At 45.0% G+C, this 16,937-nt stretch overlaps 1 protein-coding gene and 1 pseudogene across 1 annotated transcript in view; one reads left to right on the forward strand and one right to left on the reverse strand.

The window, feature by feature from the left end:
- ESR2 (estrogen receptor 2) overlaps positions 1-16,937 on the forward strand; it is a 38,944-nt gene that overhangs the window by 15,792 nt on the left and 6,215 nt on the right. Inside the window, exons 5-6 of the mRNA XM_037031622.1 lie at positions 1,334-1,472; positions 7,841-7,974. Of these exons, the coding sequence (XP_036887517.1) occupies positions 1,334-1,472; positions 7,841-7,974 (273 nt within the window). The remainder of the gene's footprint in view (positions 1-1,333; positions 1,473-7,840; positions 7,975-16,937) is intronic.
- Positions 13,107-13,953, reverse strand: LOC118976877 (14-3-3 protein beta/alpha-like; annotated as a pseudogene).

Genomic DNA, 16,937 nt, shown 5'->3' on the forward strand with positions numbered 1-16,937 from the left:
GTGTCTTTGTGCCATAACAAAACCAAACTCTAAAGCTGCATCAGACCCTCTTCAAGCCTGGTATTTTGAAAAGTTTTTAGAAAACTTAGGCATAGTCTGGAGGTGTTATTCCCCACTCCTCCCAATGCTGTCTCATATATTTCTTGTCCAAACAAAAAGAAATTAAAGTATTACCTAATCTTGATCTTGTTGAACATCTACAAGTATAAAAGCTTGGTCTATTTTGGTGGGGTTATTGTCTATAAATGTGGGTGAGATTGGAACATGTACACATATTAGGGACCTGAATTGATCATAGACTGTGGCTTCGGAAAGGATTTATTGATCTTTCCATTCATTACTCCATTAAATTCTTCTGGAGATTTCCATTATAATTGTCAAGGACTTGAACCACGTAAGCTCTCGGTGCCATAGTTTCCTCATCTGTAAAGCGAGGACGATGAGAGATCCTGCCTGTAGGAAATTCTCAGGGGCAGGCATTTTTGCCCCTATTTTGCCCACAAGAAAACAAAGACAAGGGGATTAAGAAGCTAGCAAGAGGCTGAGCTGGAATTCTAACCAGAGCCCATTACATGCTAAGGCCATGAATTTGGTGACTGTATTTCTATTACACTGCTTCCTCCTTTTATCGTGGCTTATGGAGAAAGCATCAGAAATCTCTGATTTGCTTTTGAAGTGGTCACCTCCCTAGAAATTACCTGTTTACTTTCCAGTTCTTTGACCAATGCATGCTATTAGGCTATCAGGCTGTCGGGACCTGCTTCAATTGTTATATTTGCTCTTCAGAATAGAATAGCCTAGAGTCAGTGCTCCCACATAGAGAAAGGTGATTCTAACGCTGGATGGGAAATTTTAAGCAATCAGAAAAATCCTTTCAGTTGAAGCCTTGACTTTCTGCAGAGGCTGGCCCTGCTCTCTCTGCATGCCCCTCCTCCTCCCAGCCCCAGTCATGGTCAGGGTCAGACAGATAGCCTCTCCGGCTGGCAGTGATGCAAGGCAATTATTAGGATATAGCTCACAAAGATTGGTTCCAGCTTTCTGTACTTTACTAGCATCTGTCTGGGGAACTGTATATGCCCAAGTAATAGTCCTTTATAAATTCTAAATGAAGTATAAGTTACCCCTAGAAGGGGTCCAGGACTGGAAACTGAGTTATGCACTGTAAGTTAAAAATTTTCTTCCTTAGGTCAGTATATAACTAAATCTTTAAAATAGGATTATTCCCTTATTGTTTGTGTTTTCAAAGCCTTTGAAAACTTGCTCTTCTGTTTCTAGAGAAACAGGGAGCTGAGGAGGAGGGCCAGTGTGTCTCACAGCCTCTTGCTTTCCCCAGGCTTTGTGGAGCTCAGCCTGTATGACCAAGTGCGGCTCTTGGAGAGCTGCTGGATGGAGGTGCTAATGGTGGGGCTGATGTGGCGCTCCATTGACCACCCCGGCAAGCTCATCTTTGCTCCAAACCTCATTCTGGACAGGTGAGAAAAATGCATTGTGTCTCTTCTTTGACTTGAATGAATGGTTGAGTGAGCGGGAACAAAGCCCTGGGTGCTGCAATTAAAATTTCACACCTGAAAGGGCAGTTAAGAGGATTTCAATGTCATGAGCTCCTTCACTGGGTCAAGAACCCAAAAAGGAGAGGATGGGTACAAGGATTCAGTGTCCTGTGACTCACTCCTAGTGTTGCAGCTATAATGGGGCCTGTGTTCTGCAGGGTACGTGGCTACCAAGTGAACATAAATCAACTTGGATTTTTCAGCATTAAAAACTCCATTTTCGGACTGTAGTTTTAGGTTGTCCTGTTGATCTTTTCACCTGTCAGGAGCAATTACATTGCCAACTATCTGGATAGGTGATAAAATTCTTACAAATATGCCAGGTTTATTTTAACTTTCTTTAACTCATTTTTAATTGCATGTATTATATAGCGTTTTTGGCAATAGCAGTGGAAGGAATGGTCATTAAAACCAATGAAAGTTAATAGAAATTGGGAAATGTTGTAACTTGGTTGCATTTAGTTTCCTTTTAAAGATGGCACAGAAGAGGCACTGATTTTTAATGAACTTAGGTGAACTGTTCATGGAAGGGGAGCTGGAATAGACAGCACTTGGGCATTTTAGTAGGGAAAGTAGGGTAATTTCTTGGTGTAAATTTGAGCAGTTTGAAAATCTCCACAGAAATGGATTTCCATGTTCCTTATTTTGAAAAAGTTCTGGGGTTGAATGTTTAGTCTCTGTGCGAGGTGGAAGGGTACCTAGGGCTATGAATGAGAAGTGGCGGCCCCAGCTCTGGTGTTCCCTCTGTAGGTCACCAGAAAACCCTCCTGCACATGTCAGGCAGGTGAAAAATATCCCCAAGGTATTAGCAACCATTTTACCTGTCCTGACATTGGGAGAGTACTGTTGTAGGTAATGGAGGTGTTTTGGTGGAGAGCGGACCCTGTGGGAGAGCTGGAATAGGGGGTGGGGCTCAAGCGGGAGCTAGCCAGGATGGTAAACCGCAGGGGAGGTTCTGAAAGCCTTGGGCAGGTAGGACCCTCCAGTAACAGTCAAAACAGCTAACGGATTGGCTTGTGTGTGCCAGGCACCATCTTTAGCATTTGGTGGGTGCTCATCCATTCCATCTCCACAGCAGCCCTTTCTGGGTAAGCACCACTGCTATGCTTGTCCTTCAGACGTGGGAATGGGAGGTTAGGTACTTCCCTCCAGTTATGGAGTGATAGGTGGTGGGGCTGTGAGACCCACACTCTTTTCTGCCACAGTACATGCCTCTCAGTGGGATAGAGAACTGGAAGGGGAAAGAGGAGGGGGCTAAAAGGCAAACTGACTTTCTTTTGTACTTTATTCTTTTGTCTTAGAACAAGTCTATACTACTTTCTGCCCACTTCAAAAGTGTAGTCTGCTGTCATCTTACAGAACCCTGCTACAAGGCAGGCTGAAAGGCTAAGTAGCCAGTCAAGCCATCCCTCCTGTTCATTCATTCATTCATTCATTCGCATCATTCCACTAGGTGAAAGCCATATTCATCCCTCCTACATCCTACACACACAGACACACACACACACACACACACACACACCCCACCCACACCCCCCCTTCAATTTTCCCAGAAGGCAGTGCTAGGAAGAAATGCTATACCTTGATGAACCAATACATTTGCAGACTTGGGATTAAGTTATTTTATTTTTTGTCTTGTTTTCTAAATTGATGCCACATTTAGTGTTTGTTTTCAGTGACTGTTTCATTTCTGGTTTTTATTATAATTCACTCTCTTTGTATGGGCTCTTTAACTTCTGTAAGTATGTGTGGAAGTTACTATGAATCAACACAAATACAAGGTAACTTTTAGGTAGACCTTTGGCTAGGTAATAGAAGAGAAAACAAAAAGTCTTTTTTTTTACAAACTATTTTTAAAAAGCACATTACTCTTTAAAAATATTTGAAAGTATTATGTTTTACTACATGTAAATCTAGTTTGTTTTATTGACTATAGAAGAGGAGTTTGGGGGAATTGCAAATACAGACACTGAGCATGCACTTCCAAGTAAGTGGCTGCTAGTGGTTATTTTTGTTGCATTTCCTAATAATGTTTTTAACACATTAACTCTGTAAAGTCTAGGATTTTAAATCTAAGATTTTTAGTGCATCTATTATATACGGATGTGTATATAGGCATCATAGATATGTAGTAAGTATATTTTCGGAAGAGTTGCTTTTTCAAAAATATTCAAAATGTTACTTATTTAAAAAGTCAGGAAACTGAGAGTGCAATTTCTGCTTCCCTTTATTCTTGTTGGGGCTTTTGCAGCAAGAAAACTTAAACCTACTGAGGATGAGAGGAAAATCTGGTTGTTTCATTAGCGTCTTCCTAACAAGGTAGTTCTCCTAGTAACCACTGGAATCACAAAGGCAGGTGAAGGTCTACCACAGAATGGGAGCTGCTATCGCTCAAAAAACCATACACACTAAGACATTGGGTGTTCTTAGCACCAACAGAGAACTGTTTAATGTCCAATGTTGTTAAAAAGTCAGACGAGGTTAGGCTCTGGGCTTGGACCCTCTTACGGATGTTTATGGAGGTTCATGGAATCATGTACATAACTGTGAGTGTCCTGAGTTTGCCTTGACATTAGTCAACGAAAGTAGCAAAAGTAGAGTTTTCACTTCTAAATGTTCACTTCCCTTTGGTACTCAGGTTAAGTTTCACCTGAGTTCAGCAGTTAAGCCATTTCCATGCGTGAAGCCTTGAGACCCCTTCCCATTGCCACCCACACAGGTAAACTGAGGCCTGTGGCCACATGGGTGCTGCCAGTGGGTGTTTATGTAGCTACAAAATAGTGCACCCCAGAGTGAAGCTCACTCATTTGACACTGTGTCGTTGCTATCAAACAATGTTTTTCTTCTAAACAGGGGTGGTGGTTATTGAATAATAAGGTAGCCCACATGGAACTACCACTTAAAAATACTTTTATCAAATTCATTGGAGTGACATTGGTTAATAAGGTTATATAGGTTTCAAGTGTACAGTTCATAACACATTGTCTGTATATGGCATTGTACATTCACCGCCCCAAATCAAGTCTCTGTCTGTGGTCTCTACTACTTTCTTATTTAGCACTAGTGTATGGACAGATGGTGTGCAGAAGGAATTTTCTGTAGTAGATTGGTTTGACTGATATGTTGTTTCAGCATTTTAACATTCAATTATTATACCCTCTATCTTGAATTCAAATCTTTTAATCCTGTCCCATTTCTGTCCCATCATCCATTGTCGATCGCACTTAGAAAGTTAAGTGATAGAGAGGTCATTGATTCGTTAAGTCCTTCCCCGCTCTGTTCTGTGTAACTCAGTTTAAGTAGAACTTTATTAGGGTATCGTTTATGAAGTCCTGTACCTTATTGCCTCTATAGTTATTTATCTTTAGAAATGTATTTGGTTTCTATAGCCTGTGAAGGAAAGTGTTCTAACCTTGCCAACTCTTTAATGAAACGGTTGGCTGTCATATCTGCGAGAGAAAGCAGGTGGACCTAGTTTCTTAGAGCTGGTTTGGAAATTCACCTTTTCCATGAGGTACATATGTTCTCATTACTGTTAGTCACAGCATTTATCAGGGCTTATGGAAAATGAGTTTACATTAAAAATGGCATGTATTTTAATGAGGCAATGATTCTGATTTCAATATTTAGAGACATGCTGTCAGACACAGGTGGCAGCTTCTGCCAAATAGAGGTGATTTCAGATGATTTCCCTTATACAGCTCTGGGGTGAGTGTGTGTGCATAACTCACCTCTGACCAAGTCTCACGGAAGAGTACAGAACCAGCTATTAAACCATCAATGCAGGAGTTGGTGGATTTTTTGGTTTTGCCCAGAAAGATATTTTAAAACCAACTTTTCCCAATATGATATGTCCTCAGGCCCAACAATTACAGTTTCCAGTATTTTCTCCAGTCCCCAGGCAGAGTGATTTGATGATGTGGCATGAGGGGTATTTTGTGAACGAGTATTTCTTGTACTTCTGTTTGCACACTTGCGGCAGGCTGCCTGGGAAAGTGCAGAGCGGGGGAGGTTGTAGGATGAGGTGTGGGGAGGGTTGGGGGTTTCCTACAGATTCTGGCACCCTTTGCCTAGGGCTCTGATTCTCCACGGTGGCCTTTCCCTCTGAGTGACTTCTAGGGGGCACTGGTGTTTTACCACTTACTGTGTGCGCTTTCAGAAAGCCTCAGCTGGTTGCAGAAGTTGTTATGCTTTCATGCCAGAGGGAGCGCTGTAGATGCTTGTCTCTTCGTGTATGTGAGCCTGGGGGTGAGGGTTTTGAACGCCGTGGAGTGCCGGGTCCTGGCGAGCTGCTGTCCTAGCGGAGCGCCGAGTGGGAAGCGCTTTACCAGGTTGGGCAGGACCCACTGGTGTCAGAGGCCCATCCCCAACCACCACCATCACGGCCAATGTCCTGGCTTGGGTTTGGGGATTGAAGATGGAAACAGCCAGTTCTTTGAGCATCTCAGGTCACCTCAGGGTCTGCCAAGGAGACTGAAATGAGTCTCTCAGATGACTCGTGCACTGGCTCGCAGTGCCCACGGCATCATGGATGAGACATGAAACAAATTCACACGGACTACTGAGTCCTGTGGAGGAAAAGGGATGGCAGGGCTACTCCCTCTAGGTGGGAGCGCCTCAGAATGGCCTGGCCACCCTGTCAAGGGGAGAGCGGCTTGGGGTGGCCTGGCAACTCTCTCAAGGAGAGAGAGCACTGACCCTTGCCTAGACAGGCTTTTATTGGTTTTTTTGCACAGCAGTTCAGGTACAACTGATTAATCATTGTCAGGCAGTAAACAGTAGATAACATACAAAGAACCATTAGGGCTTCTTCTAAATCAGGGTCTATCAGCTAAAAGGCTACAGAACTTTGGAAACATAAACTCTTTTTCTGCTCAGGCCTTTATCATTCACAGGATAGTTAGGAATTCTTTTCTTTGCCAGATCACCCAGGGAACCCGCCCTTTCCAGCACAGGGCTGCACTGCCTTCCCCATCATAGGTTTTTAGGCTTAAGGGGTTTAGAGCCAGGAAGTGCTTCTCCTAGAGGACATGGGGATTCAGGCTTTGTCAAAGCCGGGAGTGGAAGATGAGGGTCCATCACCCTCTTTCTGTTGCAGCCCCACCCCCCGCCCAGTCCTTCCATGATGGCCTCCCGAGTGATTGTGTCTGGCTTAGGTTGCCCCCCTCTGAGGAGTCTCACCTATCTCTGACTGGCTGACCATGCTTTGGGGGCAGGGAGATGAAGCAGAAGCAGGGCTTGCTGCCAGAGACAAGCTTCGTGTCCTTAGTGGCTTATGGTCTGAAGGTTGCTCACTCAGCCTTAGCCATGGGGGGTTTGAGCTCCTGAAACCAAGCAGGGCGGTCCCCAACACTCAGAACCCCATGGCTGCCCTTTACTGTGCACCACAGGCTTTTAGAAGCAAATGGCAGTTTTGTGACACCATCATCTAAATGCTTGTCAAGAACGTCCGATGACTTTAGGACTGATGATAATAGAAGTTTTTGGAGAGCAGTGAGGCAGAATAATATATGTCTTGCTGGAGTTAATTGAAGCTGGTATGTTCCAGGTACAGTGAAACTAATTTACTCCAGAAGTCGACTTAAAGGTTCATTTTTATAAGGAATGCTCAAAGACTTTTTTGATGATACGGTTCAAAGCTTGTCTAAAACTTTTGCTTCAAAGTAAATCTTTGACAAGTCAAAAATTTCCATGTCTCCATTTCTGCCTTTCCTGATTCTGGTCCATCTTCTCTAATTGTGATTTCTTTGTAAGTCATAGCAGCTTTTTTCCAAATTACATTTACGTGCCTCTTATTTGCCCCACTAGTTTCTCAACGACCACGAGGCAACCAGAGCTAAGCCCTAGATATGAAGGACTGTCTCTTCTTGGGATGCTGCTTCTGTTATGGTCGGTTTCAGAGTTTTCTGCTGGGAGCACGGAATGTCTCATTTCAGTAACCTGTGTCATATCTCGGCTAGTGGCTAAAATGGTTTAGATCATCGACAAAAGTGTTATTCCTTTAAGATAACATTTATGAACAGGAGACGGAAAATGTAGTTCCAATGCACTTTAGTCTAAATAGTATTTATTCAAATGTTTACTTCAGGGACTTAGAGGAAATACCCTTTCCTCTTTATAAGAAGGTAATTCTGGTTATTTCACATCGCTGGATATGATCTCATCACCACCTCATTGTAGTTAAAGCATGGACAAAATGAAATTTAAGATTAAAAAGAAAGTACTCCTTATTGCCTTGGATGTTTGCCTAAAGCTGTAATTTTCTTAAATTTTCAAATGAACTTTTGTAGGGATGAAGGCAAATGTGTGGAAGGAATCCTGGAAATCTTTGACATGCTCCTGGCAACAACTTCAAGGTTTCGAGAGTTAAAACTCCAGCACAAAGAGTATCTCTGTGTCAAGGCCATGATCCTCCTGAACTCCAGTAAGTAAGCACACAGCTGGGTTGGTTGATTGGGAAGGGGGTGGGGAGGGGAGGCTAGTGCCAGAGAAGCACTGAACTTACCATTTGATTGTAAAAGTTGAAAATGGCTTTCTTTCCTACTTCCATTTCATTTGATAGGGATTTAAACTGTAGTTAATTTGAATATAAATTGTTCATTGGATGAATTACTGGTAGTAATTTTAAAAGTGGCTCAAGCCACTTTGCTGGAAAAGAGAAAAGTGAACTTTACAATGTTTACCATTCAGCCTCTTTCAATCTTTATACAGATACTTTATGTGATTGACATGCATTTATATTTTCTGTTTGGGTTCTGCTTTTACAGATTCATTTGTACATTCATTGATTCATTTAGTAAAGACATTAAAATATAGTCTCTCTTCAAGTAGCTCATAGTGGAGGGACAGACAGAGGGAGGGAGGAAGAGAGAAGAAATAATTGAAAAGAAGATCTCGGCACTGGCTGGTGTGACTCAGTGGACTGCGTGCCCACCTGTGAGCCAGAAGGTTGTTGGTTTGATTCTGGACAGGGCATGTGCCTGGGTTGCAGGCCAGGTCCCCAGCTGGGGGCGGGCAAGAGGCAACCAATTGTTTCTCTCACACATCCGTGTTTCTCCCTCCCTTGCCCTCTTTCTAAAAATAAATAAATAAAATCTTAGAAAGAAAAGGAGGATTGCAGTGCTGTGATACAGAGTACCACAGGAAAACGTGAGAGATTCTGGAGTGTGTTTAGGAGGAGCCGATGTTCGCATGGGCCTTTAGGGATGGGCAGGTGGGACAAGTTGGGGGAGGGATGAAGGGACATGGGCGGGCCAGGAGCTGCAGGTCAGGTGGTGGCAGAGCTGGGGGGGGGGGCAGGGTTGTCAAATGCAGTGCACCTCTTGGGTTGAGGACCACCGCCTGGGGCGTGGGGCAGCCCCGGAAGAGGCTCAGGCAGGAGTATCATGGACGGATAGGTGTTCTGGAAAGACTGCTCTGGCTTGCATGGGAGGACTGACCAGAGAAGGGAGAGACCGAGGCCTGGTGCCCAGCCAGAGTCATGAGGGACAGTGAGAGCCTAACCTGATGTGGCATGGGGGAGGGGCCAGGGAGGAAGGGGCCTGACCAGAGGGAAATAGAGGGGTGAGAGATGGGGAATGAGGAAGGTGCTCTGTAAGATTTGTTTAGGTTGTGGCTTTGCTGGTGTTTCTTATGTAAATAATACCTGGTTACTATAAACATTCTAACTTTTTTTTTTTACATTTTTTGCCACTTTAATTGTGATTTGTCTTAGAGTAGGCCTCTTTGGGTTCATCTTGATTGGGGCCCTCTGTGCTTCCTGAACTTGTGTGACTTTTTCTCTCACCATGTTAGGGAAGGTTTATGTCATTATTTTTTCAAACAGGTTTTCTATCTCTTGTTCCTTTTCTTATCCTTCTGATATTCCTGTGATGTGACTATTGTTACATTTCATGTTGTCCTGAGGCTCCCTTAAACTGTCCTCATTCTTTTTGAGTCTTTTTTCGTCTTGTTGCTCTGACTGGGTATTTCTTTCTCCCTGCTTGTACTTCAGTCCTCTGCTTCACTTAGCCTGTGCTTAATTTCTTCTAGTGTGTTTTTCATTTCAGATATTGTATTCTTCATTTCCTCCTGGTTCTTATTCATAGTTTCTACATCCTTTTTCATGCTGCTGTATTTCCCACCAAGTTCCTTGTAGCTCCCATAAAGTTCCTTGTAGTTCTCACTGAGTTCCTTGAGCATCCTTATAACTATTATTTTGAATTCTGTGTCTGATAGATTGTTTGCCTCAATTTCTTTTAGCTCTTTTTCTACAGATTCCTCCTTTCCTTTTGATTGGGGCTTATTTCTTTGTCTCCTCATTTTACGTGAGTCTCATTGTTTATTTCTGCATTTTAAGTTTCTCTGCTTTGCCTGCCTGTCGTTGGGGGTGGACTTCTGAGGCAGGAGTTCTGTGGGACTCAGTGGTGCAGTCTCTTGATCTCCTGATCTGGGTGCTCCAGGCTTGCCCTTTATTCAGTTTGTGTGGACTCTCCTGTTGTACTTGGGCTTCGATTATTGGTGGCTTATTTGTTGGTGGCTTCTCCCCTCTAGCTGGCTGACTGGGAGTCACAGCGCCCGCCACGTCTTGTATGCTGTACTACACATGCTGGTTAACCAAATATTAACCAAACCCAACAGAAAACCAACCCCACACCAGCAAAAGTATCTGCCATCACAGCAGCGATATCAACAGCAATTGAGCAAAAATTAATAAAGGTGGAGAGAGATTAAGAGTATTACAAGGTAAACAGGGACTATGAGGTGGCTAAAGGAGAGAAAAATGACTTTGAGCAGGAAGAGGGAGGAGAAATAATAAGAGTAGGGAATAGAAACAAGACAAAGAAGGAAGAAAATACAATTTAAAATGTTAAGTAAGATGGGAGGGTGATGGCAACATGGAGTAAGAAGGGGAGTAGTATAATGAGGTTTGAAATAAAACTAAAAATGTAGCGAACCAAAGGGAACAAAGTTGCAGAAAAGCCCCAACAGGGTCAGTAACAATGACAGCTGAACAAAGACCAATAACAGCGAAAAGAGAATAAAATTATTATATGAAAGAGAAGAGAGAATGTGATGTATCTACAGTAAAGAATAATGATTTTGAGAGGATAGAGGGAGGAGCAATAGATAGAGTAAGGAATAGCAACAAGGTGTAGCATGGGTGAAAATAAAGTTTACAGTCAAAATTAGAAAGGGCAGGAGGAAGGCAAAATGGAGAAAGACAAGGGAAGGGTACAATGTGAGACTTGAAATAAACATAAATAGTGTAAAAATGTAAATAAAAATTATAAAAAATAAAAGACAGAAAAGTGAATTGGTTGGAATACAATTGAAGCAAAAGAAGAAATATTAAGAGGCTATGTGAAAGAAAGAAAAAATAATGTAAAATCTGGAGGAAAACGAGGTGGAATTCATCTCAGCAGAATTCAGCGTTTGTCTTCTGTCTCCTCTGTCTGGATCCACCTCTGGCTCTTTTCATCAGCTCAAGGTCCCAGGGTGGCTGGTCCAACTTCTGGCAGCACCACCCGTATCACCTCATCCGCCTCTAGAGGGGGCTTCTGTTGTGATCCAGGGGGTGGGACTCTTGGGTCTCCCCTGGGAGGCACTGTTCAGTCTTGTGGAAAAATTGTGGGTATGTTCCCTCTGCCCCTATACCACCCGTCTTCGTCTGTCCCAGTTTATTTCCAATAATGTGTCGTTCATGATGAATTCGCTGTCCGTTTCAGGGGAGGGGCCGATCTGTGTAAGAGAGTCAGCTCTTTCCTGCTTGATGGTGATGGCATCTCTGTTCAAGCTGAGGCTGGGCAGGGCTCTGATTGCCCCTTGCTGCTCTGATTTCTGATTTCCCTGCTTCGCTGGCCTCAGTGAAATAGGACTCTAGGAACCAGTGTATTCTGTTTTGAGTGAAGTTCAACTTGGGCCCTTTAGGTGGTTCTCTTTCTGTCTCTTGCGGATATGCGCCCTGCAGGAGGTTCTTGAGCCTGTTCTGCCTGTTTTGCAGAGCTTCTCCATGGGTGGTGCTTGCAGACCTGCAGGAGGCAGGGCTGGGTTCGTGCTTCCCTTCCTGGAAGTTGTGATCTCCCTGTCAGGGAAGGGGGCTCTGTCTGGCAGTAAATAATCTGAGGTGCTCCACTCCCGCCCTTGCAGTTTGCAGCCCACTGCCCTCGCAGCAGACAGAGTCCCAAACTCTGCACAGCCTCTGGCCCTCCAGTTGTGCCGGGCTGGGGTCCAGAAATGCCCGCTCTGTGCACCGTTCTGATCTCTCTGCCCAGCTGCACTCAGTGGGAGCAACCACAGCCTCAGTCCTTTCCCTTTGCTGGCAGGGTAGGTGTGCAGGGTGTCCCTGCCCAGCACGCCTCAGCTCCCCTTTGGAAAGTCTGCCTGGGCACTCCCACTGCAGCACAAAGTTGTCGTCTGGCGTTCCATACACACCACCTCTTCAAAACACCAGGAGTCGCTCACTGCCATGGCCGGCCACCACCTGCCTCCACCATCCCCCCACCCCACACCCCGGTACAGATAGAATCCCCCCTCTCTCTGGCACCCTTCAGGTTGGCATCGCCGCTGTAGCTGTGCACGTGCCACTTGCTGTGTGTGTGTGTGTGTGTGTGTGTGTAGCCTGGATATGCCCTACTTTCTACATCCAAATCTCTCCCAGCCCAGGTCTGGGGGCTGTCTGCCCTGGAGGGGAGGGAGCCTCAAAGCCGTGACCTCTGACCAAGCTCTCTCCACAGCTTCAGGCACCAGGTACAGGGTGTTTCCCCTTCAACCTATAAAATCTCCTTACCCCCATTGTGAAGCACCTTCTGTAGTCCTTGGCTTCCAGACTTCATGTCAGCTAAGATTTTGTTGAATACTCAGCTCATTTTTCAGAAGGTCAGCCAAGTATCTGAGTTGGGGGCAAGAGCAAGGAGGCTCGGCTTCGGCTTACTTGGCCACCATCTTCTCTCGCTCTCCTACTGTTATAAACATTGCTGCCATAAATAGAGATGTGTTATTTTGTACACATTTCTAAATTTGTATATAGTTTTCATACTGTTCAGTTTACTGTCTACCTGGTGTGTCTGTGGTCCAGCTGCTAGACCAGATACTGATGTTTTACTTAGCTCTTTACTCTTGTCGGGACTGCTCATCACTGTTTCTTCTTTCTCAGAGGACACGTGTATCTGTGTTTTAATCCTCAACTGAGGAGTTACAGACCCCTTCCTCTGGGCCACATGTGGGACTTCATTACCTAGATTTTATACAGTCTTAGAGCTTAATGTTTTGAAATAGCAGGAATTTGTGAGATCATATTCTGCTGCTTTATTTTAAATCAGCCAAAGCAGCAGTTCCCAAGCCAAAACTCAATGCAGGACCTGTGGCCATTCTGGGTCCCAGGCTGCCTCCCGATCTGGGGCCAGCTGCCCTCTCCCCCTCCAGCCCGCACTCATTTCTTCTCTAACACTCCCACATATTCTTGGACATCGGCACTGGTTTTGAAGAAGAGAAAAGGGAAACATAGAGCAGTGCTTCTAAAACTACCCATGGGGAAGGACCAGGTTTCTTTCTCATTTTTCTGGCTTTGATGTATGATTCTTTTTTTTTTTTATTGCATGAAGGGATATATGTGGAGGGTACAGAGTGACACTGAACAGATCACAAAGCACGATAGACATTAGTTCTCTCCCTCCCCAGCATCTCCTTCCTCTCCCTGGTTTTCTGACATCCACGGAGATTGTCCCTAAGCAACTCCTTGATCAGCGTGCTGTCTTTGTTCGACTCTTCATTCAGTGTATCCAGTTCAGAGATTGCTTCATCCAACACCGGATGAAGCAAGGCTGCAAGCCTTTTCAGGAGGGTTCAGGATCTCCTAGTAAAAAGCGGAGAATTTCAGTGTCCGGCCAAGTCGAATTGGGTGTATAGGCTGCATTTCTTTCTTACTAATTTCAAGTGCTTCCTGGTAAGCCTGTTGAGAGTTTGCCACAGTGTTTTGCTTAATTGCCTCCAGACACCACCTCAGAAAGATATCTGAAATAATCTCCTCCGATTTTCAGGTAGAACACTTTACTTTCTGGTTGTGTGGCCTGGGGGACGGGATGCGTGTCCCACAGCTCCAGTCCACGCAGTTGCAGATGCCCTGCAGCACCGCCTCCGCCTCCTCAGCCCTCTTTGCCCCATGCTGCTGCTTCTCGTTCCTCTCTGTTTCCTCTCCAGTGCCGAGGTGACACACTGGGAAGACCTGTGGGCACCGACCACATTCTCATAGGCCACGGAGAGCAGGTTTCTTTCTTCATTGGAGGGTTCCTGCCCCTCGTCCGTGACAGCCATTGTGGCCTCGGTCATACCGTCATAGCACTCGGCCTGCTCTGCAGGTTTGGCTTTCTGTACCCGCCCAGTTTTACCCATGGTCCTTCCCAGGGGTGGTCTGCAGGGGACAGAGATGCTCCGAGTGTGGTGACCGCTTCTCCTTCCTAGGCGCCCTCCTCAGACAGCTGCAGTGGCAACATGGAAGTTCTCTTGATGCTTTTTAATTTCCAAATTGTTATAGACAGTTACCTCTGTAAAATGTAATAAAAATAGATGACTAGAAAAGTGAAATGACAGTATAAAATACAAGTCCTAGTGTTTTGTTTTTATAATCAGCTGATTTAAAATTACTGTCAATTGCTATACAAGTTTCCAGATGCTTACCCTCAATTTCTACTTCTCTTTGAGGACTGGTAACAGGTCATACTTGAGTAGCCCTGGCGTGGAGCACGAGGTGCCCAGGAGAAGGCTGGGCAGGCGTGGAGGGTGGGAGTAGGTCTTGAAGAAGGGAGCCGAGGGGCAACACAGAAGGCATCTGAAGGTCACGTGAGGTTCAGAGACCCAGGAGACAGCCGTTGGGTACTTCCCGGTTGGGTCCGGCCTTCCCTGCCTGCCAGGGCATTTCGCTGGTACCTAATACGCTCCCTACCCCAGTTCTGGGAAGCAACCAGTTTGTGGGTAGAAGTGGTAAGCTGTCAGACAAATGAAAATTGTCAAGAAGACTCCTGAATGCTTTGGGGCTTCTGGCACCTTCTTGACATGTATTGTTACCTGTTACCTTTTGTAAAGTAACATGAAGGCCAAGCTTACATCAGCAATTAAGTTGATGTGCGTTAGGAAATGTGCAGCTGGGACATTCAAAATTAATCACGAAAAAAAACCCCAGCTTTTTCTGATCTTCTCTTTCTACCCCCGTACAGACTTGGCCCCACGTGTGCGCTGCCATTTCTGTCCTTGTTAAAGGGAAGATCTGCTCGAGAAATGGAGTCCCACGTTGGCACAGGAGGGCCATCAATGCCAGATCATGGGGCTTCTCTCACTTTCAGAAATTACTGAGAGCCCATTCCTGTGCAGCAAAGGGCTCCTTAGAAAGCAGTTTGTTTCTGGTTGTAACACTTTGCTGGATAAAGCCTTCTGTTTGGCAGGGCTCCTCCCAGTCTCTGTAGCCTGTGAGGTGTCAGACGGTGCTGTTGGGAGAGCTGAAAGCATCATCTGTGCGGACAGGGAAGGCTGCGGCCTTCCGGCAGCATTCGGCAGAACTGCCATCTCCCAGAGCATCCCTGAGGGTGAGGCGGGCATGGGGCGTGATTACTGCTTGTGGCAGTAAATGACTAGAATCTGTTTGTGGTAAATCCAAATTTAAGAACTCTTTTTTTAAGGAAGTTCCTTTTTTTGCTTGGTAGTCATAATAGTTGTCAAAATGCATTTATTCTGCTCAACATCACTGTTAGAAAATGGGATTCTGTTTGGATTGGATAGTCTCCGCTGGGGGAGGGGCAGGTCTTTTCTATGCCAGATTCTAGGCATTTGAAAGTGTGGGCTTTTTTCCTCCTGGATTGTTTGTAACATTAAATTAAAAGCAGAGACAAGGACAGAATCCACTTTCACTCCTTACATTTTTTAAATATTTCTTTTTTTTATTTTTAGAGAGAGGGGAAGGGAAGGAGAAAGAGAGGGAGAGAAACATCAATGTGTGGTTGCCTCTCACATGGCCCCCACTGGGGACCAGGCCAGCAACCCAGGCATGTGCCCTGACTGGGAATCGAACCGCAACCCTTTGGTTCAAAGCCAGAGCTTAATCCACTGAGCCACACCAGCCAGGGCTCTCACCTTAAATTTTAAAAAGCCTGGCAGAATGTAGGAGACAGACACTGGATGTTGGACAACAGGTCACAAGGGCCGGAACACAAACACGGTGAGCCCTTTGATCGGCCAATTTACCACCGGAGGCCAGTGCCCAGGTTATGACACCGGGAGAGGTAACTCGAGTAGACACCGGGGTCCTGAACTGAGGAGATAAAGTTGTGAGTTGGGGGAGGCCAAGGCAGCGAGGATTTTCAGGGGACTGTTCTACAGAGGAAGTTTGGATACAGAGGCTTTTGAGACCTGCCGAGAATCCCCTTCAAGCCTTCAGCTGAGCACTCGTCTGCTCGTGCTTATGAGGATGCCCACCGCGGACAGGGAAAGAGCCACCAGAAGGAGCAGGCGGCACAGCCCGAGTTCACACGGGGCCAGGAACAGTTTGTGTTCTCACCAGCCAGAGGGGAAAACCCTGTAATAATCCTGGGCCTTGGCTGCAGTCCTCAGAAAGGTGTTGCTTCGGTAGTGAGTGAGCCCCAGGGTAGAGGCTGCTCTGGTCCTACCAAAACAAAAACAAAACCCCCCAAAACTGAAAAGGAAGTCTGCCAGATCAAACTATTGCCACATAACTCAACTGCATCCCCAAAAAGCTCAAGAACATTTAAAGAAGTATGAAAATATCTAGCACCCCACTAGGTAAAATTCAACACATGTGGTAACCAGTCGAAAGGTAGCAAGCATGCAAAGAAGTGCAAGACATGACCAATAATGAGAAAAACCAACCAACTTGGCAAAGACCCCGAAAGGACACAGCTGACAGAATCAGCAGACACGGACATTGAGACAGCCACTGTGACTCTGTTCTGTGTGTCCAAGAGGCAGAGGAAAGCATGAGCTGGTTAAGAACAGACACAAAATAACACACACACACACACACACACACACAAATTGAACTTCTAGATGTATAAACTATGTCTCTGCAGGATCTACGTCAGATACGGCAGAGCAGAAGAAAAGATTAGTGGATGTGAAGCCATAGGAATAGAAACTATCAGAAAAGAACTTTTAAAAAGTTCAAAAAGTGAACAGAGCATTAGGAAACTATGGGACAACTATAGTTGTTAATAGGCATAATTTGGACTCCCTGAAAGGGGGACTATGTAAAAAAATACTGAGAGAAACAGTGGTTGAAATTTTCCAAATTTGAGTAAAATTATAAACATACAAATCTGAATTTGATGAATGCTAAGCACAAGAAACATGAAGAAACCACGCCAAGACATCATAATCAAGTTGCTTAAAATTAGTGATGAGAAA

The sequence above is a fragment of the Sturnira hondurensis genome, unplaced genomic scaffold, assembly GCF_014824575.4.
Source record: "Sturnira hondurensis isolate 20B ecotype Veracruz unplaced genomic scaffold, ASM1482457v3 Scaffold0021143, whole genome shotgun sequence".
In the NCBI taxonomy this organism is placed as follows: Eukaryota; Metazoa; Chordata; class Mammalia; order Chiroptera; family Phyllostomidae; genus Sturnira; species Sturnira hondurensis.